Source organism: Lynx rufus, unplaced genomic scaffold, assembly GCF_022079265.1.
Source record: "Lynx rufus isolate CCGP_SWC_20201006 ecotype Redwood Valley unplaced genomic scaffold, mLynRuf1.p SCAF_2, whole genome shotgun sequence".
Lineage (NCBI taxonomy): Eukaryota > Metazoa > Chordata > Mammalia > Carnivora > Felidae > Lynx > Lynx rufus.
In genome coordinates this window covers 103545717-103570197 of record NW_025814834.1, presented here as the reverse complement: position 1 = coordinate 103570197, position 24481 = coordinate 103545717, and the positions used below count along the sequence as shown (strand labels likewise).

General features: G+C 34.4%; 1 protein-coding gene across 1 annotated transcript in view; it reads right to left on the bottom strand.

The window, feature by feature from the left end:
- Positions 1–24481, bottom strand: part of PTPN4 (protein tyrosine phosphatase non-receptor type 4) — a 228305-nt gene that overhangs the window by 97767 nt on the left and 106057 nt on the right. Inside the window, exons 4-9 of the mRNA XM_047083479.1 lie at positions 21552–21594; positions 21375–21453; positions 17042–17086; positions 16739–16791; positions 16254–16374; positions 7434–7521 (exon numbers count right to left, since the gene is read on the bottom strand). Coding sequence (XP_046939435.1) covers positions 7434–7521; positions 16254–16374; positions 16739–16791; positions 17042–17086; positions 21375–21453; positions 21552–21594 — 429 coding nt within the window. The remainder of the gene's footprint in view (positions 1–7433; positions 7522–16253; positions 16375–16738; positions 16792–17041; positions 17087–21374; positions 21454–21551; positions 21595–24481) is intronic.

Genomic DNA, 24481 nt, shown 5'->3' with positions numbered 1-24481 from the left:
AGTGTTTCTAATTTTTTATTACAAATAGTGCTGTAATAAAAATTCTTGAACATACTATTTAAAACACTTATATAAATATTCTACAGGATAGAATCTGAGAAATGGAAATGATTGAAGATTATATGAATATCTGCACTCCAAAAGGGTTATAACAAGTTATACTTCAGCAATGTTTCAAAATGTCCACTTTGCATACTCTTACCAATAATGGATATTTTTAATCCTTTGAATTTTTGCAAATCTTATGAAATTGGTCTCTCCTTGTTATTTTCATGGTTATATTTTATTTTTTTAGATTTTTTAAAAGTTTATTTATCATTTTTATTAGTAACCTCTACAGCAAATGTGGGGTTCAAACTCATGACCTCAATACCAAGAGCCACATGTTCTACTGAGCCAGCCAGGCGCCCCTCAGGATTCTATTTTAGAGGATTAGAAAAAGCAAGCAATTTTTCATAATATCAATCATTTGTATTTCTCCTGTTAAATGCTCATCTTTTTCCTATATTTCTAATTACATGTCCATAAAAAATTAATCCTTAGAATATGAAATATGAATACAAAATAAGAATATTATGAATAAAATAAAATATGGATATTAAAAATTTCTGTAACGTATGTTGAAATTATGTTCTCTTTTAACCTTTAGCTTTATGTTTTCCCCATATATGATTAAAATGTTTATGTTTATATGTTTTTAATGTAGTTAGGCATAATATACATTCACTAATTCAAAAACAAAAGTTTGTGTGCCTTACATAGGCTCAATAGTGTAGGCAAACTCAAATTATTCAGTGAAAATGAACACAGGTAGTTATATCTACTGATCCCTTCATAAAGATGTCTGATACACCACACACACACACACACACACACACACACACAAGCTATGTCTAGACAAGATGTGATGAGTGAAAGCACACAGCAGAATTATGGAAAGTCGCTGGGTGATCTGAATACTCTAGGGGGACACAGATGAAGTCATATATACTGCTCCACTCTGACAGAAGAAACTCTTCTCTGTTTCAAGAGATTACATTTTTAAATTATTTGATTATTCTAACCAATCTGTCAAAAAGTTTTCAAATGCATGTAAGTTAAAAACAGTGTTTTACAAGAAGCTATAAATTGGTTCTTCAATATAGAAATAGACATTGTATGGCTAAATTACTTAGTATCTCTGTGTCTCACTTTCCTCATCTGTGAAGAAATGATAATACTCCTACCTCACTGGGATACTGTAAGGATTAAATGAGATTAATATACATAAAGTCTTAAGAAGGTGTTGGACACTTAGTAAATGCTATTTAGGTGCTATTATTATTACTTGTGTCCTGTATGGCAAAAACCTCTCAAAATTACTGTCCTCGTATTCCTTCTTGTATACTCTGTAATCAGCCTAGGCCATCAAAATACCCCCAAACTGTTCTTACAAGGTCACTGATGACTTCCACATGTCTAATCCAGTTCTCATCTGACATAGTTAAACACTCCTAATTTGTTTCTCTTCAAAGACACACACGTGTCTGAAAGACAGGCTTTCTATCTATATGGTTGCTTCCTCCTGGTTCTTCTTCATCTCTCTAACCTCTGAAGTGTTCCAGCTCTGAGGACCTTTCTCTTCAGTATTTACTAGATTTCTCCGAGTGCTCTCATTTCATGGCTTTGAATATTAACTATGAGCTGACAATTCCCAATGTCTGTATTTAGTCCAGACCTCTCTTCTGAACTCAGTCCTATACACTGAATTGCCTACCCTCCTTCGTGTGGATGTGTAAAAAGTCTTCTAAAATTTGACTGTTGTGAGACTAATTCTTGACCCACCCTTCCAACCTCTTCTCCTTGGTCTTTCCCATCTTTCTGAATAGTTACATCATCTGTCTAGCTGTTCAGACCAAAAACTTTGGAATCATTCCTGAATCCTTTTTCTCTCACATCCTATAGCCAATACATCAGTAAATACTGTCACTTCCATATTCAAAATATATACAGAATCTGATTACTTTTCACCACCCAACTGCTACAACCACCATTATTTGTCACCTTGATCATGGTAAGAGTCTAGCTGGTCTCTTAGTGCCTTAGAGAATATACTCTCAAATGGCAGACACTGTTATCTTTTCAAAATGTAAATCACAACAAGACTTTATCTTTTCAAAATGTAAATCACAACAAGACTCCTCAAACTGTCTACTGGTCTTGCTTAGAATTAAAAGTTGTAGTGTTTAAAATGTCTTATAAAACCTTGGTCCACCTTAAACTAATCAATACTCTTCTTTCCTACTTTATACTGCACCAGCCATAATGGTCTCTCTGCTGTTCCCTGAACTTCCAAGCAACCTATTTCATGGTTTCCATTGATGTCTCCTCTCCCCTAGATATGTATCTGCATAACACCTTCAAATCTGTTGATAGTCTCAGTGAGGCCTTCCCTGATACCACACTTTGTCAGTCTCACTCCCCTTTCTCAAGTAATTTTCCTCCACAGCATCTATTACTATCTGATATGTTATGTATTTAGTTAAAGAAAAATTAAGTATAATGTACATATATTAAAATGTATAGGGGCATGTGGGTGGCACAGTTGGTTGAGAATCTGGCTCTTGATTTCCACTCAGGTCATGATCCCAGGGTCATGCGATTCTCTCTCTCACTCCCTCTGCCCCCTCCCTGCTCACGCTCTCTCTCTCTAAAATAAAAACGTTAACATTTAAAAAATAAATAAAATGTACAAATCTTACATGCGCAACTCAAAATTTTACATATATACCTACACATACATATATATATGTCTGTGTAACCAACACAAAGATACATATTTTCAAAATCCAAGAAGGCTCCCTCATGAGCCTCCCAGCTAATAAAACCCTTCCACAGGTGATTGCTATTCTATTTGCCTATTACTGTAAACTTTACTTCCATGGAATACCTACTATGTATTCTGATATACTCAATTATTTGTTTATAGTCTGTCTTGCCCACCAGAATGCAAGCGTCATGAGGGTTGGGTTTTTTTTACCTGCTTTACTCAGTGCTGTATCCACAGTGTCTATAAACAGGACTTGGAACATAGAAGGTGCTCAATAAATATTCATTGAATGAATGAATAATCAAAATAGCATCATTAAGCTTTCCTTTCCTTTGGAACGCTGAAGGGCAAAAGTTATTTTTCATTAGAATTATCTTCATTATTATTACAAATACCTATGGAAATAAGATACTGACAACAAGCCTAAAACTTGAACTGTTTTAGGGTTAATTTAGAGCATCCTCTACTTAACTGAAATCCTAAAGCCAAACTTTCTGTGATTACTTTTACATTTAGGTAACAAGGTTATGCAATACAGAGTTTACATTACACTGACATCCTTATAAAACAGAGATTGAACTGGAGGACCCATGGCATAGGTATCTTATAACTCTATTATGTTCTTTTATTCTATTCTCACAGTTTAATAAACACTGAACAATTTTCATTAGAAAAGATAATAGGTGTTTGCTGAGCCCTCAAACCATTCATTTAACAAATTAAGACAGTTTAATTACACTAGCAATTACTCCTGAGATAGTGCTTTTATAACATTTTAAGAGGTCAGAAATTCTTCACAAAAATGTAAATTTAGCTCCCAAAATGTTCCTTGGAATTAATATCATATGTTCAAATTGTATTTTCAAGATTACTTTCATATCATTATTTCATCAACTGATCCTAACCAAAAATTTGGGGGTAACTAATCCTTATTCTTTGTAGGTAAGAATCTGAGAATAAAGCACAGAGTGCTGGGTGGAAATAATGACTGCATTTGCCTCCACTGTTTATTTAGAAGTGTATTTCTTGATTTCCAAATGTTCAGAAGATTTTTAAAGTTTCCTTTTGTTTTTCAAAAATTATATCGTGTGTTTGAAAATCATACATACTGTGGAGTTGCTAGATGCGATATTCTACATAAATCAATTAAGTCAAGTTTGCTGACTGCATTGTTAGTCTAAAAATCAGCAAGATAAAGATTCTGGCTATCTCTTCTATCAGTGATCGAGTAAGGAATATTATAAATTATCACTTTCTTTTGCTCCAAAGAATGGGGAAAAACATCTGCAAATCACATACCCATCAAAAAAGAGTACCTAGAATATATAGAGAGTTCTTTAAAAAAAAGGGGGGGTAAGAAAAGAAACAAATAATGGGCAAAATATTTGAACAGCTTATTCATCAAAGAAGATATGATGCTCAACATCATTAGTCAACAGAGATACAAAGTAAATACGTGCTGAGATGAAACACATCTATTAGAAAAGCTTGAAAAAAACAAAACAAAACAAAACAAAACAAAATGGACAATGCCAAAAAAGGATGTGAACTGGAACTTGCACAATATTGCGAGTAAGGATACAAAGTTGTTCAGTCACTTTGGAAAACAGTTTGGCAGTTTCATGTAAAGCTAAATACACACTTACCATATGACCCAGCCATCCCACTCTGGGGTTTTTACCCTACAGAAATGAGAACTTAAAATCCACACAAAAAAACTGGAAATGATTTTTCTGCAGTGGTCTATTAATAAAAAAAAAACAAAAAACAACCACAAACAATCCAGATGTTCTTCCATGGGTGAATAAACAAACAACAACAAAAAAGGAATGAACTATTGAAATACACAATAACTTGGATAAATCTCAAATGCATTACTGTAAAAAGCCAGTCTCAGAAGGTTACATAATATAGGATTCCATTTGTAAGACATTTTGGAAAAGACAAAAATTTAGAGTCAGAAAATAGAACCAGTTGCCAGGGATTAGGGAGAAGTGTAAAATTAGATTACAAAGGAGCAGCATGAACAAAAGTTTATGGGATAATGGATTATCTTTATTCTGATTGTGGTAGTGGTTACGTAAATCTATACATATGTTAAAACTGACACAACTGAACACATACACACACCCCTAAAAAAAAAAATCCATTTACCATATTATTTTAAATCACAAACTATGTCCCTGCTCCCTTACCTCGAATCTTTTTTTCTCTTTCTATCTTGAAGTTCTCAGTCATTCTTTAATTTTCTACAGTTCCCTTTTCCCTTACTCATATAATCTCCTGGACACATAAAATGTTCTTATTTTCTTAAGCATGTCATGTTCTCTTGATTTCAGGTCTTTACTCATGGCGATGGTCTACAGTGAAAACCACTCTCTTGGTTAATTCTTATTCATTCTTCTGGCTTCGGTAATTTACCGAAAAAAAAATTTTTTTTCGGTAAATTACTTCTTATAATAAACCTTCCCTAACCTTTGCTCCCAGGCTGGATTAGATGTTTGATCATATAGTCCCATATCATTCTGCACCTTCCCCTTCTTATCTTCACATTTTTGTCAACGCATGACCCATTTCTTTCTTCCCCACCATCCTGTGAACTCCATGAGATAACTGATGTTTTGCTAAGTACCCCTTAGCACCAACACTGTGTAAGGCACCTAAAAGACCCACAACAATGAGTACTCTAAGACTTATTTGTGCTTTACAGATTGCTATAAATAACTTGTTCTACTCTCTGATTTTTTCAATCTACATTTCAAAGGCAGATAGAAAACATCTTACCTCTTTTTTTCAAAATAAAATATTATTTCAAACACCTTTGCTTGTGATATTCAATTAGGTATTCCCTTTATGTATCCTCTCTCCTCTATTTTTTTTTGTCATTTTTATTCAGGATGCTGTAAAATTCCCCTCCACGTTCACTGGACATCTGCACATTTTCTTCTTAAGTTCTCAGTATCCACACACAACCAAAACACCCTTTCCTGGCATTTTCTGTCAGTACAAATTAGGTTTCTAAATAACTCTGACTACTTAAAATTTAATTTAATCTGGCACTCTACATTTATGGCTTTCTTAGAGTTTTACAATCTAATAATTTAAATAACAACAGAACTCCTACTTAATCAAATCAATAAATACCAATATGGTTAGTTATGCATGAGATCCAGCATGTCACTTAAATTAAAAAAAGAAAGTCTCATATCCTTTGTATTTCATCGACAGCAGTCAGTGATAGCAGGCATCAGGGTACAATACCTTTAGAAAACTGCTAAGGACTAACATGACAGAATTTAGTGATCTTTTTATTGTTAACCATAGTTTAGTTTACATATGTGAAGGAAGTTCCATTAGTTTTAAACCTTATGATAAAAACCAAAATCTAGCTGCACAAATATTGACAACTATGTTACATTTTGGAGAATCAGGTTAAAAAATAACCCACAAACAGAGATGGGCGGGGGGGGGGGGGTGATGGGGGGGGAGAGAAACATTTTAAAGAAAACAAAAAGTTCAAGAGAGCCTTACTTACGCATTTTAAATGGAATCAAACAAATAGATTTCCAAGTTACAAACACTCAGAACTAGCAGATCTAGTCATGTGAGGAAAGCAAATCTTTGTTTTTTTTAAAGGAGAGACTGACATAAGCTTTGTGAAATACAAGAACACTCCTCTTCCAGAAGAACATAGCCAGGTGAGGCCCTGAACAATAAAACCATTACATGGAACAGAACTTCGAGGGTGTATATTATAAAATAAATTCAAAATAATTATCTAAGGAAAACGTAACTCCCTTTCAGACTGCTATCCTTATTCGGATTGCTAATTTATCTCAAGAGAATATAAAACCTATCACCAACTCAAACAATGATTACCTATAATTCCACTTTTCATTTGTTATGTAGAAAAGCTGTACTCCAAGTACTTCTAAAGGAACATAACTTCATGATAAAATCATGAGAAAGAATTTAGATAGAGACATACTAATTAAGGACAGCAACTCACAAACATGCTTACAGCAGGGTTCTGGAAGCAGAAAAGTTTGACACCATTAAAAAGTTGTTACGGACTGATGTACAGAAGAAGCCAAAGACTGTAAATTCCATCTTTTATTAATAAAGGGATTTGTCACAGGGGAGAAAGACAACCAAAATATGTTAACATACTTCATTTTGTGCTTTATAAATAAAATTTATAACGATGCCACTAAATGAGGAAACAAGTGAAGTAACACAAGCCTCGGTGAGGTGAAAGTATCTTTATAACACTGAATATGAATGCAAAAATCCCTACTTTTCCTGCTTTTATTTTGGAAAATAAAAAGCCTAAAGGTACTATCTCTTATGGTCTGCAAAATTATCTTTACAAAAATTATCTTCATAACATAAAAACCTAAAAATAACACAAAATACCCACTTCAACCATTCTTCTCCTCAGGGATTAAATCTTAAGGGATTCTGAAAATACTTATACTCAGAGGAAATTTTCAGTGCAACTATGTTGTCAGCACTCACTAGTTACTCCATTGGTTGCCTAATCCTACTAGGCATTAAATAAAAACTCTGATATAGAGTAAATGAAGCCTAACTCAACAACATCACATTAGTTCTCTTCACTTACCCTTGCATAGTGGAATTCAACTCCATAGAGTTCTAAGGTACGTGCTGTGTTCAGATAATTAAATTCTGCTTCTGCAGGAGATAAGCCTCTGTAAAGACAGTGTAGTAAAAATTATACCAATCACAAATATGGCCAAACTGCAAAAAAAACCCTATTTATCTAGAAAAATTTCAGCATTCTAGTTAAATCTTTTATAATACATCATGCATGACTACTCCTCTTAGTTGTATACAGTAATATCTAACTTATCTGGAAAGTAAATTTTCATTAACACAAATCATTATTTTGTAGAATATTTCATTTTTCAGAAATACAAGAATGCACTAGGGGATGTGGAGAAAAGGAACCCTTGTGCACTGTTGGTGAGAATGTAAACTGATGCAGCCACTACGGTAAACAGTACGGCGATTCCTCAAAAAATTAAAAACACAAATACCACATTAAAGGGGTCTCTTTGAGTAGGGGAAAAAAACACCAAAAGCAACAAAGTCTAGAAAGAAACAGAGAACGTCAACATCACCAGAAACACTAACTTTACAAGTAACACAATGGCACCAAATCTATCAATATCTATCAATAATCACTCTGAATGTAAATGGACTAAATGTCCCAATCTATCAACATAGGGTATCAGAATGGATGAAAAACAATATCCATCTATATGCCGCCTATAAGAGACACATTTTAGAGCTAAGACACCTGCAGATCGAAAAGTGAGGGGATGGAGAACCATCAGTCATACTAATGGACGTCAAAAGAAAGCCAGGGTAGCCATACTTATATTATAATATAATTATATTATTTTTAATATAATTTTAATTATATTAATTTTAATCTAAGTATATATAATAAAATTATATTTAATATAATATATATTTTATAATTATATATCATGTCTAATATAATACATATTAGTTATAATATATATTTTATTATTTTGAGAGAGAGAGAGAGTGTGCGCACGTGTGCGCATGAGCAGGGGACAGAAGCAGAGGGAGAGAAAGAGAATCTTAAGCAGGTTTCACGCCAAGCACAGATCCCAACGTGGGGCTTGATGCCATGACTGGGAGATCATGACCTGAGTCAAAATCAAGACTCGGACACTTAACCAACTGAGCCACCCAGGCACCCTGTGACAAACGAGATTTTAAACTGAAGACTGTAACAAGAGATGAAGAAGGGCATTACATCATAATGAAGGGGTCTCTCCATCAAGAAGAACAATTGTAAAAATTTATGCCCCCAACTTGAGAGCCCCCAAATATGTAAATCAATTAATCACAAACATAAAGAAACTCACTGATAATAATACAGTAATAGTATGGGCCTTCAATACCCCACTTACAACAATGGACAGATCATCTAAGCAGAAAATCAACAATAAAACAATGTCTTTAAATGACATACTGGACCAGATGTACTTAACAGATATATTCAGAACATTTCATCCTAAAGCAGAATAAACATTTTTTTTCAAGTGTATATGGAACATTCTCCAGAATAGATTATGTACTGGGTCACAAATCAGCCCTCAACAAGTACAGAGAGACTGAGATCATACCATGCACATTTTGAAATACAATGCTATGAAATTGGAAGTCAACCACAGGAAAAAATTGGGAAAGAACACAAATACATGAAGTTTAAAGAAGTTCTCACTAAAGAATGAATGGGCTGGGGCACCTGGGTGGCTCAGTGAGTTGGGCATCCGACTTCAGCTCAAGTCATGATCTTGTGCCTGGCTTGTGGGTTCAAGCTCCACATCAGGCTCTGTGCTGACAGCTCAGAACCTGGAGCCTGCTTCGGCTTCTGTGTACTTCTCTCTCTCTGACCCTCCCTGACTCATGCTCTGTCTCTCTCTCTCAAGAATAAATAAATTTTTTAAAAAATTTAATAAAAAAAAAGAATGAATGGGTTAACCAGGAAATTAAAGAAGAAATTAAAAAAAAAACTACGTGGAAGCAAATGAAAATGAAAACTTGACAGTCCAAAACCTTTGGGATGTAGCAGAGATTGCAATACAAATCTACCTCAAGAAGCAAGAAAATTCTCAAATATACAACCTAACCTTACACCTAAAAGAACTAGGAAAGAAACAGCAAATAAAGCCTAAACCCAGCAGAAAAGAAATAATAAAGATGAGAGCAGAAATAAATGACACACAAACAAACAACAACAAAAAAAACAGTATAACAAATCAAAGAAACTAAGAGTTGATTCTTTGAAAGAATTACTAAAATTGATAAACACCTAGCTAGACTTATCAGAAAGAAAAGGACTCAAATAAAATCATGAAAGAGATCACGACTAACGCCACAGAAATACAAACAATTATAAGAGAATATCATGCAAAATGATATGCTAGAGAGCCTGGGTGGCTCAGTTGGTTAAGCATCCAACTCTTGATTTCAGCTCAGGTCATGATCTCACAATCGTGAAATCAAGCCTGGCATCCTGTTCCATGGTGAGCATGCAGCATGTTTGGGATTCTCTCGAGTGCCCTCTCTCTGCCCCTCTCCCATTTGCTTTCTATCTCTCAAAATAAATAAACACACATTAAAAAAAAAAAAGTATGTGCCAACAAACTGGAAAATCTGGAAGAAATGAACAAATTCCTAGAAACATTCAAATTACCAAAACTGAGTCAGGAAGAAATAGAAAATATGAACACACCCATAAGCAGCAAAGAACTTGGATCATTAATCAGAATTCTCCCAACAAACAAAAGTCCAGGGCCAGATGGCTTCCCAGGGGAATTCTAACAGATATCTGAAGAAGAGTTAATACCCAGTTTTCTCAAATTTTCCCAAAAACACAGAAATGGAAAGAAAATTTCCAAACTCATTCGATGAGGCCAGCATTACCTTGATTCTAAAACCGGACAAAGATCCAACTGAAAAGGAGAATTACAGGCCAATATCCCTGATGAACATGAATGCAAAAATTCTCAAAAAGAAACTAACAAATCAAATCCCACAGTACCTTAAAAGACTTATTCACCACAATTAAGGGGGATTTATGCCTGGGCTATAGGGGTGGTTCAATATTCACATATCAATCAACATGATACATCACATTAAAAAAGAAAGAATAAGAACCACATTATCTTCTCAATAGATGCAGAAAAACCATTTGACAAAATACAGCATTCATTTTTGATAAAAATCGTCAACAAAATAGATACAGATGGAACATACCTCAACATCATAAAGGCCATGTATGAAAGACCCACAGCTAATATCATCCTCAATGGGGGAAAAACAGAGCTTTTCCTCTATGGTCAGAAACAAAACAGGGATGTCCACTCTCACCATTACTATTTAACATGCTACTGGAAGTCTGGGCCTCAGCAATCAGACAACAAAAAGAAATAAAAGGCATCCAAATTGGCAAGGAAAAGGTCAAAATTTCACTATTTGCAAACAACATGATACTCTATGTAGAAAACCTGAAAAGACACCAAAAAAACTGCCAGAACTAATACATGAATCCAGCAAAGTTGCAGGATATAAAATCAACATAGAGAAACTGGTTGCCATTTCTATACACCAATAATGAAGCAGTAGAAAAGGAAATCAAGGAATTGATCCTATTTACAATTGTAACAAAAAGTGTAAGATACCTAGGAATAAATGTAACCAAATTGGTAAAAGATCTCTACTCTGAAAATTATAGAACACTTATGAAAGAAATAGAAAAGTACACAAAGAAATGGAAAACCATTCCATGCTGATGGACTGGAAGAACACTGTTACAATGTCTATACTAACCAAAGCAATCTACATATTTAATGCAATCCCTACCAAAATACCACCAGCATTTTTCACAGAGCTAGAACAAATAATCCCAAAATTTGTATGGAACCACGAAAGCCCGTAAATAGTCAAAGTAATTCTGAAAAAGAAAAGCAAAGCTGGAGGCATCATGATTCTGGACTTCAAGCTATATTACTAAGCTATAGTCATCAAGACAGTTAAGGTACTGACACACAAACAGACACATAGATCAATGGAACAGAAGACCCAGATATGGACCCACAACTATACTGCCAACTAATCTTCAACAAAGTAGGAAAGAATATCCAATGCAAAAATGTCTCTTCAACAAATAGTATTGGGAAAACAGAACAGCAACATGCAGAACAATGAACCTGGACCACTTTCTTACACCATACACAAAAATAAATTCAAAATGGATGAAACACCTAAATGTGTGACAGGAAACCATCTAAATCTTGTAGGAGCAAAGGGGGCGGCAACCTCTTTGACCTCGGCCATAGCAACTTCTTATTACAACACATTGCTAGAGGCAAAGGAAAAAGCAAAAATGAAGTATTGGGGCTTCATCAAGATAAAAAGCTTCTGCACAGCAAAGGAAACAATCAACGAAACTAAAAGGGAACCAACAGAATGGGAAAAGATGTTTGCAAATGACATATTTGATAAAAGGTTAGTATCCAAAATCTATAAAGAACTTATCAAACTCAACACCCAAAAACAAGTGATCCAGTTAAAGAAATGGGCAGAAGACATGAATAGATATTTTTCCAAAGAAGACATCCACCAGATGGCTAACAGACACATGAAAAGATGCTCAACATCACTCATCATCAGGGAAATACAAATCAAAACCACAATGAGATACTGCCTCACACCTGTCAGAATGGCTAAAATTAACAACAGAAGAAGCAACAGGTGTTGGCGAGGATGCGGAGAAAGGGGAATCCCTTGTACTGTTTGTGGGAATACAAACTGGTACAGCCACTGTGGAAAACAGTATGCAGGTTCCTCAAAAAGTTACAAATAGAACTACCCTATGACCCAGGATTACACTACCAGGCATTTACCCAATGAATTAAAAAACAAAAACAAAAACAAAAACAGATTCGAAAGGGTGCCTGCACCCCAATGTTTATGGCAGCAACAGCTAAACTATGGAGAGCCCCAGTGTCCATCAACAGATGAATGGAAAAAGATGTGGTATATACATAGAATGGAATATTGCTCAGATATCAAAAAGAGTGAACATTTTCCATTTACAACGACATGGATTGGAGCTAGCCATGCTAAGCAAAATAAGTCAGTCAGAAAAAAACAAATACCAAATGATTTCACTTATATGTGGAATTAAAAAAACAAAGCAGATAATATATGGGAAGGGGTAAAAAAAGAGAGAGAGAGAGAGAGAGAGAGAGAGAGAGAGAGAAACAAACCATAAGAGACACTTAATAGAGAACAAACTGAGGGTTGATAGAGGGGAGGTGGGTGGGGGATGGGCTAGAGGGGTGATGGGTATCAAGGAGGGCACCTGTTATGATGAGCACTGAGTGTTGTATCTAAGTGATGAATCAATGAATTCTACTCCTGAAACCAATATTGTACTGTATGCTAACTAAAATTTAAAAAGAATAAAAATACCATGTGAGAAATGAATGAAAGAATGAATAAGTAATTAAATAAGAAGTACCATATGATCCAGTAATTTCACTACTGGGTATTCACCCCCCAAAAATGAAAACACTAATTCAAAAAGATATATGGCCCCCTATGTTTACTGCAGCATTAATTACAAGAGCCAAGAAATGGAACCATGCCAGTGTCCATTAATAGATGAATGGATAAAGATGTGGTGTGTACATACACGATGGCACATTATTCAGCCATAAAAAAGAATAAGATCTTGCCATCTGTGAAAAAATGGATAGATCTAGAAGATATTATGCTAAGTGAAATAAGTCACACTAAGAAAGAATAATTTCACTTACATGCAGTATCTAAAAAATGAATAAACAAAAGCAGAAACAGACACATAAATATAGAAAACAAACTCATGGATGCCAGAGGGGAGGGCTGTGGGTGGGTGGGCAAAATGGGTGAAGGAGAATAGGATATACAGGCTTCCAATGACAGAATGAGCTGGTACAGCATAGGGAATACAGTCAATGGTATTGTAATAAACAAAAGCAGAAACAGACACATAAATATAGAAAACAAACTCATGGATGCCAGAGGGGAGGGCTGTGGATGGGTGGGCAAAGTGGGTGAAGGAGAACAGGATATACAGGCTTCCAATGACAGAATGAGCTGGTACAGCATAGGGAATACAGTCAATGGTATTGTATTAGTGTATGATGACAGATGGTAGCTACATTTTTGAGTGTAGCATAAGGAATAGGCTTATCAAATTACTTACAGTCTATACCTGAAACTAATATAACTGTGTGGCAGCTGTATTGAAAACAAAACAAAACAAAACAAAAACCCAGGTTTTAAAAGTCCCTCGGTGTTCTTATGGCTGACAAAGTCATTTATTCCTGACAAAATGTGAAAGAAGTGATTTTCAAAATTTGGTCCATATACTGTATGTGTTTAATCCATAGTTGCTTCTAAACCATGGAAGTTTTGAGACAATCTCCCGAGCAGTGCTTCTCAGATATGGTGTACAGACAGGTGGTGATTCATAACAAGTACAGAAACTGACAGTGTCAGTCTTTTATATTTTATAGCACTTTGACAGAGCAATTGCATGTCTGTGGAATCTAAGGTCTTGTCATTTTTATGTCTCTATTTCTCCATTTTACTTTTCTAGTAATTTAATTTTACTATTTTTTCAGAAGTTTCATTCCATGACAAACGGGGAAAAAAACTGGTCTCATCAGTTTCAGAAATACAATTGTATACAATTGGATATAAAATGGTAAGGTCCTAAACTATTTATATTTAAGCAATGTCCCAGGTGATTCTTATGAACACAGCAACGCAGTGTTCTTATGAACACTCGGCAAAGCCATTAGAAGTAGATTTACTCCTGCATTATATATATTTCTAAAAATCTTAGTTATCTGATATTATCTGACTATAGCAGAGCAAAAGCAGCAAACTACAAAAGCAAAAAATATCAATCTTTCACTCACTAATGATACCAGAAAAGGAAGCCAACAGCCTACCAATGCATGATCATAAAAATGAGATTCCTAAAAAAAGCACATATACCTCAATTTTCTATAAAATTCAATTAAGTTAAACAAATACTCTATCTCCCCACCCCAATCCCCACTTCTCAAACTGGATGATTCTATTTTTCTTTGTTTAAAGATCTGAGGAATCATTTCTCTAAACCAAATACAAATACATAATCAATATCTTGTCAAATGTACAAGCTTTTTCCTTACAGAAGAGACTTTATTGGCAAATTTTTTAAAAATCTGGTTTATCTTCAAATTCTTGATCGGATATGCTATGTGTAGAACTTTTACTACAAATGGCTCTTACTGTTAGACCAAAATAGCCCCTTCATCTCATTAGGCCAGTTTATTAAAATTCTCATTTTATTAGTCTTATTTTAGATCAGAGGTCAGCAAACTTTTTGAAAAGAGTGAGATAGTAAATACTTTAGGCTTTTAGATCACGTGGTCTCTGCTGCAACCACTCAACTCTGCTGTTACATGAAAGCGGCCACAGACATGAAAACGCGTAAGGGAGTCTGTGTTCCAGTAAACGTTCATTTATGGATACTGAATTGGAATTTCTGAAAATTTTACATGCTACAAAATGTTATTTTTCTTTTTATGTTTTTCTCAAACGTTTAAAACGTACAGATCATTCTTAGCCCGTGGGCCATACAAAAATAGGCAGTACGCCAGTTTGTAAACCTGTGTTAGGTACATGGGCCATAACCAAATGAAAGGAAGTTCCCTTAAATTAAGAACCAATATTTCTTCAGTGTTTACTATGTACTAGGCACTATTCTGAGTACTTTGTATATATGAACTAATGTAAGCCTTACATTAACTCCAGAGGTAGACACTTTTATTATCTCCAATTTACATAGAAGCAGAGAAGCAGAGATATAGAGCAATTTGGTCAAGATTATTGATCATTAAGTTGTCTTTTTTTTTTTTTAAGTTTATTTTATTTATTGTGAGAGACAGAGAGAAGAAGAGACACAGGAAGAGAGAGAGGGAGAGAGAATCCCAAAGAAGCTCATGCTGTTAGCGCAGAGCCCGATAACGGGCTTGACCCAAGGAACTGTGCGATAACGACCTGAACCAAAACTGAGTCTGGATGCTTAACTGACTGAGCCATTTGGGCACCCCAAAAGTTGTCGCATCCAGAATTCCAGACCAGGCAGTCTGGCTCTCTAGTTCAAACTCTTAGCCAATACGTAGCACTGCCTTAGTTTCTCCGTGAGTATTCTGAATTGCATGTTAAAGCAAAAGCAAACTCTGAACCAATAAACAGTATTATTTTCTATTCAAAGCAATGTATCTCTTCTTGAAACAAATTATGTCACAGAAAATTAAGACTCACAAAATATCAAAGTTGAATACTGTTATGAATGAAAAAGTGCTACTTTTTTAAAAAAGGCCTTTTAAAAACATTATTTTAGTATTACATAAAGTTCCTTTTTTCCTTTTGGTTCACTGCAAAACAAATGATTCCTTTTACATAGCTCAAAACTAAGAAAGAATTGCTGAGTAGATTGATCTGTAACAGTTGATCTGTGAAGATACCATTAATATTCTAAAATTCCTTCTTAAAGAACTGTCAACTTTATATAATAGCAAACTTCTGTTTACCTATAGTTTTATGGTTCTTAGTAGAAATGAAAAAAAAACCTTAGTAGTCTGTGAAATTAGTAATGATTTTTTAGTATAGATAACCCACATTTCCTTACATCAATCACACTATTTTACATAACAGTAACTGTTCTATATTAAATAAACACAACACTCACATTAGAAATAATTTAAAACATTTCTCTAGAAAACATGCCATTAAGAAGTTTATGAAATAAGTGGAAAAGTAAATAAATTCTTACGTATGCTGCTGATGTAATTTTGCAATTTCTTTTTCAAAATCTTGAGGTTGATTAGGAATGAAAGAATAATCTGAGAGGTAGCCTGGCAAGTTCTCTGACTGATTGTAGTCTCCAAGTTCAGCTATTATATGGAAGGGAAATATTCACAATTTAATAAACACATTTTGTAATTCTGATAGCTAAAAAAGAAATGTCATGAATTCCATTATATTTCTGGAAGTAAAGTATTTGTTTTTACTGCTAGCTACCATGTAAGCAAATTATGACACTACACTTAACATTTCTAGGTCTCAAATAACTTCAGAAAAACTTTTTAGGAAACAAACTAATTGCTAACTAGTTGGATATTTCATTACATTTTCTTTGCAATCACTTTTTCTGTATAATAATGTATGTCTAAAGAACTCATACATTAAAGGTAATGTACTATCAACACAGACCATGCAATCACATACTCCAAGACCCAAAAGTGGGCTGATACTTACACTGAACAGCAAATGAAGCCAAAAGGGCAGCAGTATTATAAGGACAGGGCAATCTAATAAAACAAAATAGAAAACACATACCCCATGGTTAAACACAATAATTTCAAAAGCACTGTAATTTATATTATACTATTCCATGTGACTTACTTTTTAATTGTTAAGTAATGATCTTATCTGATGAAAAAAACTGATGCTACATGCAACCATTTTCAATAATTTGTTTGCGATGATCATGAATTACTTAAATAATACAGAACTGAAAGTACTTTTAAAGCCCATTACTAAAAACTTAAAATAGCCCACCTTCCAGTAAGAATGTCTTGTTTAATTTGCAAAAAGTACTGGTACCTTAAAGAGAGAGAGAGAGAGACAGCATTTAGCATTTACTGGAATTATAACATTTCAGGATTAAAAACTGTATACTTATATTAACCAATATAAGTATATTTGAAATATTTACATATTTGCTTTTATAATCTACATATTAGCACACATAGATATATTTTTAAGTAAGATTTCATATTTCATGAATTCCAATCATTAAAATTCTTTGACAGACAAAATTCTGTACTTCAAATATCTTGTTTCCACTAGCTTCTATTATAAAATTTCTCAACATCTTTAAGAGTTACATGACCAAGGGAGATTAAGGAGAATACTCTAAGATTGGTGTTTGTAGAAATTAGAACTGTGAAACACAGAAAAGTTGAGTCAGAGACATCAGAGAGCTGACAGCAGCAATGCACTAGGGATCAACTGGAGAAAACCATCCTTCCTGCTGAGACTGAAAGCCAGAGGCAAAGACATGCCTATGATCATCTTATCATTATGCTGCCCCCTGCTGGAAGCTGCTAATTGTAGAAAAACACCTTTCTATTTTCATTTGAGTTAAGAAAGCTCTTTTTGATGAGGAAAAAAAACAAAAACAAAAACCAAGACCCCTTCTCTACCATTAGAATGGCCAAGTAAGCAAATTCCTTTAACACCAACAAAAATACAAGATTTCTATAAAAAAGAATGCTGAGGTTCCTTACAAGATGGCACTGTCCTCTTGTAAGTCCCAGCTAATGGGTAAGTCATTCCCTAATGCTTGCAGCAAACAAGTCACCTGTGCTGCAGAACACTGGCAGAAGACCAAATTTTGTGGCTTTAAATAGGAAATTTTAAGACTTTTATTTCATCCCACTGAAAAAAGTAAAAACACCCCAAAAATAAAAAATCATTAACAATTTTAGTTGTCTGATTAAAATTATGAAAGTGTACATGGCAATATTTAAATTACTAAATAATTTAATTAAGGATTTCAGAGAATCAGATATTCACTATAAAATTTTTTTTTAAAAAGCTGATACAAATATCCTGACTGTATATATTAAAGAAGTATGTAAACTCCCTGTGAGAATACATAATGCATAATATTGTAAATATTATCTACCTATTCAATCTGAGACAAGATATTTCTATCTAGTTTACCTGGTTTCATAATTAAAAGTTAAAGGTTCCTGGTGGGAAACAATCTTATAGTTAAGTTTAAAAAGGCATGTATATCCTTGACAAAATATTATAATCTTACACAAATAATACCTATGCCTGCCGAATTTTATTTATACACCAACCAGTAACAACTGATAGAGTGGAAACCAGAATTCAAGTCATAAGCTAAACCAGCCTGTGTTCTTTAGAAAATTACTTAAAATTTGGCTGACCCTTAGTTTCTATATTTGTAAAAAGGAAGTAATATCACTTGTATCCCAGGGGCCCTAAATCAGGTGACAAAAACCCAATTTTTTTTTTTTTCAACGTTTATTTATTTTTGGGACAGAGAGAGACAGAGCATGAACAGGGGAGGGGCAGAGAAAGAGGGAGACACAGAATCGGAAACTGGCTCCAGGCTCCGAGCCATCAGCCCAGAGCCTGACACGGGGCTCGAACTCACGGACCGCGAGATCGTGACCTGGCTGAAGTCGGACGCTTAACCGACTGCGCCACCCAGGCGCCCCAAAAACCCAATTTTTACAATTAAGACTTTTAAGAGAGATTAATAATGTTTGAGGTAAATACAGAAATAAAATGTTTAATCTCTAAAAATAATATAACTTTTCTAACCCAGACAATAACCAATACCATAAACACCTATCATGTATCGAGTACACCTAGGCACTAAAAAGGTACCAAAAAGAACTGTCATTTGTACCCTCATGACTCCTGAGAAAACTCCAATTCTAAGGATGCCAGCACCTGCTAACACCAAATGACTGTAGTTTGATGGAAGCTCTATAGGGCCCACTCTTTCCTACCACTAATCTAAAATGGAATCTCAAGGTAAGGGGGTGTAGCAGATTTCCTGTTTTGTGGGTTTAAACTAGTCCTTAAAATTTAGCAACTGTGGCTGAAGGTGTCATATTACTAATCATGACCACTGCATTAAGGTTGCCCAAGCACTAAAGTTTTAAAGGAGTATTTCTTAAACCTGCTGCACATTAGAATCACCTGGGAAGCTTGTAATGCCTGTGCACAGGTCCCATCTGAGACTGAATTGAATCAGAATATCTAGGAGGTATGTCCAAGGCATCAGCATGTTTTAAAGCTCCCCTAAGTGATTCTAAGTTGTAGTCGGGGTAGAGATTCACTAATGTACACTATGGTAATATAATAAAAACTAGGTACTTAACTCATTTTTACCAAACAGCACCAGATGTAAGACTCTAGGACATTCTATCATAAAGGATTTTTGAATGAATACATTATTTCTAGTGAAAACAAAGAACCTTCTTGACAACAGACAGCACAAATTAATCTCTTGACTACTATCAAACTTGGCTTTACTTTCTTCTACTTCAGGAAGATATTTTGACTTATCAATGACATACATTTATTCCTTATGCTTTCAACACAGGTTTTAAAAGAATCAACACATTCAAGCTCCATCAAGAAATTCAAAAACATTCTTTTGAGTGAAGTAAATTAATGAATAGGGTTATAATTGACAGTATTTTAAGTGTTATGCTAACAAACTTCATGAATGTTAAACACATTAGAAATCCAACTTTAAATAATTGGTCTTTTAATTGCAAATATTTCTTATACATTTAAAAATCTGATTACATAAAACATGTATTATAAAATACTTTTGCTACTTTATTTCAGGTTATATTTACCAGCAAATAGTAAAATGCACTTTAAAATGTTTTATACTTCACAATTTTCATTAATTCAAAGTAGTTTCCTTGAAGTTAATCTAAAATTAGAGAAATTTTTATACCAAGAATTATTAAGATAAAGGATTTTGTTATTTTAATTATTTAACAACAACAACAACAAAACATGACTAAGAACTATAATATTTAATTGAAGGTTATTCATATAACACAACTTTGCATTTCAAGACAAATTAGCTTGGAAATACTATTAGTTTCAAAGGATAGGACTGACTAACCCAGGGGCTACACTCCTAAATTCTGTTATAAAGAGCTTCACACCTGGCCCCCAACAAACACCCAGAAAAGCATTCTTAAGAAGGTCAACCTAACTTTTCTCACCTGGTCTGCAGAAAACCCTACTGTATAAACACCTGAGGATTGGCAGATATAGGTAAGTATCTTTAATTTATTCTTTTGTTTCACCACAGCACCACAGAATTCTAAACAATGACCAATATATTAACATGTCACAACCTATCTACACATAGCTTTAGACACACATTGTTAATTTGGCACTTATCCTTTAGAGTAATTTTGAATACAAGCACTGACCTATATTCTTCTATTTAAGATTTTTATGGAAGGTATCATATGTTAATTTTTAGTCTTAAAAAAAAAAACCTGATTACTAATTGTCTTACAAGCAGTAAACAAAGTTATTATTCAGGAACAGATATCATACTGTATTTCTACCTTAAACAGTTCACCTAACATTCATACACTCAAATGCTCATCTGGGTCATTTTTGTGTATTATTTGTCCCTTAGAAGTGACAACAAAATTAGACTGTAACTTAAGATCAGACTTAAAATGGCCAATAAAGTGGGCACTTAAAGACATGAATGTATTAGAGCATTCTCTGCCAACATTCTTTATAAAAAGGTACCTGCTCACGTGAAACGAATGTAACACCATATGTCAATTATACTTTTAAGGAAAATGGTAGGGGTGGGGGGTGGGGGGGAAGGTACCTATTGACCATTACTCCTGCACATAATGGTTATATATTTTCTAAATTCTGTGTTCGCCTCAATGGAAATACAAAAATATACATAAAATATTCTTTTACATGAAATAAAAGGCACAATTCTCACAATGCAGCATCACTTGGATACAATTGCAGTATCATCTAATTACCTCAATTAGTTACAGAAGTGCTTCTTAGCCATTTTTTAAAAAAGGAAAAATCTAATTTTATATGGTTCAGGAGGCTGCCTGTGGTTGGATGGGGTGGTCCTGGGATCCCAATCTCCTAAAGCCCTCCCAGCCATGCAAGAAGGCAGGAAACGATTATCACGAAAGCTCTATACCCTATTCTGTGTGATGGCTGGGAAGCTCAGAAGTACACTATGATAATCTATTTTTGCCTAAATAATTTCAAAATTTCATAATAGTTTTGACAATATTTTCAGGAAAAACATGCTCCATAAACCCACCTTGTGTATTCTTCTTGTAACTTGTTGGGGTCACTTACAAAAAATTTGACTCTAAAGTTCAAACTGTAAGGAGATCCTCCTAGAAGTAGTAAAAGCAGTTCTAATTAATTAGATTATATCAATCCTTTATCTTTATAAAGTATACTTGCAAAACATCAAGTAAATATGTATGCTCACTCTTTAGCTGCTTCCTTATAGGTTTGTTTGGATCCAGCCACCTCTGAAAAATAAACAAATAAGACTGATTTCTTTTTCCCTTGAGGAACTAATACATCAATTGTTGCAAATCTATAACATTTGAAGATCATTCCTAAAAACTGCATTTTGAAAAAGGTCTAGGAAAAATACTCAATTTATAGATATTCATATCAAGTATAACAAAATTAATACTAGAAAGTACTGAGCGTATTTGTGGTAGCTCTAAATTTTTCATTTGAATTTTCCATCAAAGTATACAGTGTCCAACATAACCTCTATTCCAAAACTAAAAATAATCACAGCAATCTGAAGTGATTTCTGTTAATTTAACTGTATTATGTAACAGTGTGGCAAGTTTTTAAAATTCTTGGTATCTTTCATAAAAATATAGTTGGCCTTATAATCTCATTCAAACAAAATCTAACTATACACCATGAAAATATACTCTTAAGGAAAATTTTTTTAACTTCTACCCTATTCCTTAAAAAATACAACTATCTCCTCCCCCCACCCACCAAAACAAAACATAACAAAACACCCTCCACACTAATTTTGTAAGAGACAGTGTTTAGTTTGGGGAATGACTGATTTTTGGGTGTGAGAATTTTAAGTAGCCTCAACACTTCCAAATGCCAGTTAAGCTCTACTTCAGGAAAACTATAACTGAATTCAGAAAATATTTCAACTGCCAACATATTTCATTAAAAAAAATTAAAGAACCCAAAATGAGTAACAGACGTGGCAGTATTTTCAAAGCACTACACAAATATCAGCTTACATCATTATGTATAAACCATACTCCACCACCCATACTTGATTCCATGCAGAACACACAGAGATTTTAATAACAAATAGCTGACATTAATTCGTAAACCTTCCCCTTCCACAATCCACAACATCCAACACATCAAATCCAGTTGATTCTACCTTCTTCCTATACCTAGAATTTAACAGTTCTTCTCCATCCATTCTGCCACCATCTTATATCTGGGATAGCTCTGGCCATAGCCTCGTAATTGTTATCTCTGCTTCTTTTCTTACAAGTTCTTCATTCTCCATCTGGAAGCAAGTGTAGGCTTTTGAAATATGTCACTTCTTTCCTTAATAGCTCTTGGCATTTTCTCATGCAAAGTTCAAAGTCCTTACTAGGGCTTGCATGATCACTTCTTACCTCAGTTTACTAAGCTCCAGCCATAATGGCTTCCTGTCTGTTTCTCACAGATGCTATCTTAGGGTCTTTGATTAGAAACTCCCTTATGCACATCATGTCCTTCTCTAACTTTCCCATATCTTACTCCTTCCATTACCTGTTAAGTCTCAGCTTAAACACTACCTCCTCAGAAAGGCCTTCATTGATCACCCTAACAAAAGTACGTCATGAAGGAGTGCCTAGGTGGCTTGGTAGGTTGAGCATCTGACTCTTGATTTTGGCTCAGGTCATGGTCCCAGGGTAATGGGATCGAGCCTCACATTGGGGTCTGTGGTAAGTGTGGAGCCTGCTTAAGATTCTCTCTCTCTACCTCTGCCCCTCTCCCCTGCTTGTACTCTTTCATATATATATATATATATATATATGAAAATATATATATAAATATATATATTTACATACATATATATAATTTATATATATATGAAGTATGTCACAAATCTTCTATGTCCTTAGTTATCTTCTGTAAATAGGCAAGGAATATTATTTTCCTTCACATTTTCTTAATTGTAACGTTTGCTTTGCCTTTTTATTGCCTAGCTCCTTCATTAGATTATGAACTCCATGAGGTAAGGGATAAAATCTGATTCATTCAAAGCTGAACAGTCAGCACCTAGGCACAGGGCTTGGCATATATGTATTTAAAAAAAATGTAGAAAAGGACTTAATAAACCTGCTGAGTGGCTCAACGGTTGACACAGGGTGTGTCTGTGGGGTGTGGGGGGGGGTTGTTTCTGCGCCAGCAATCAGCTGTTTTTCATCCCTAGGTAACACATTTGCTTCCCCTGCAGATCTACCCATTTATCCATTTTCCATCCCATCTATCTTCTAGTGATTTCACTCTACATATTTTTTAGAAAAAGTCATAACTTACATTCATTTTAATGCTTGTCTAAAGTCAAAATTTGGGCTCAGGTTATCTATTCAAAGCCTGCCTTCCACATTCAGTTCTCCTTTAAAATATTCTAAAATAGTATCAGAGATACAAACACGTTTACATACACAAATAGATACATTCAGCTGACAAAGCTGAGGAGTACAATAATACATACTGGGAAAAATTTTTTTTAATTTCAGAGACACAGAGAGAGAGAGAGAGAGAGAGAGCATGCACAAGTGAGTGGGTGAAAAGGGGAGAGGAAGAGGGAGAATCCAAAGCGGCTCCACGTTCAGCGTGGAGCCCGATGAGGGGCTCAATCCCACGGCCCTCGGATTATGACCTGAGTTGAAATCAAGAGTTGGACACTCAACCTACTGAGCCACTTGGGCATCTCTAAATACTGGAAAATTTAACAGACCTCATCAATGATGTCAATGAGACAGGACTTCAATTCTTGGCTTAAGCCATGAAAAGGGAACAATTATATAATGAGCACTCCTGGACAGTGTTCCTAGTAAAAATACATCATAAGTCAAAAGAAAAACAAAGTGGGAAAAGAGACAACATATAAAAAAGTTCTACAAATCAGTAAGAAAAAGACCAACACTAATAGAAATATGGGTAATGGGTAAGAATAGAAATTCACAGGAAATTTAAAGGACATTTAAGTTATGAAACGATATTCAATCTCAATCATAATTAGAGAAATATAAAAGTTATTTATATTAGCTTTTCATTTTTCATCAATAACACATTGGCAAAGATTAAAACTTTTAATGCTGTACCACAATGGCAAGAATGTGGAAAACAGGCACATATACA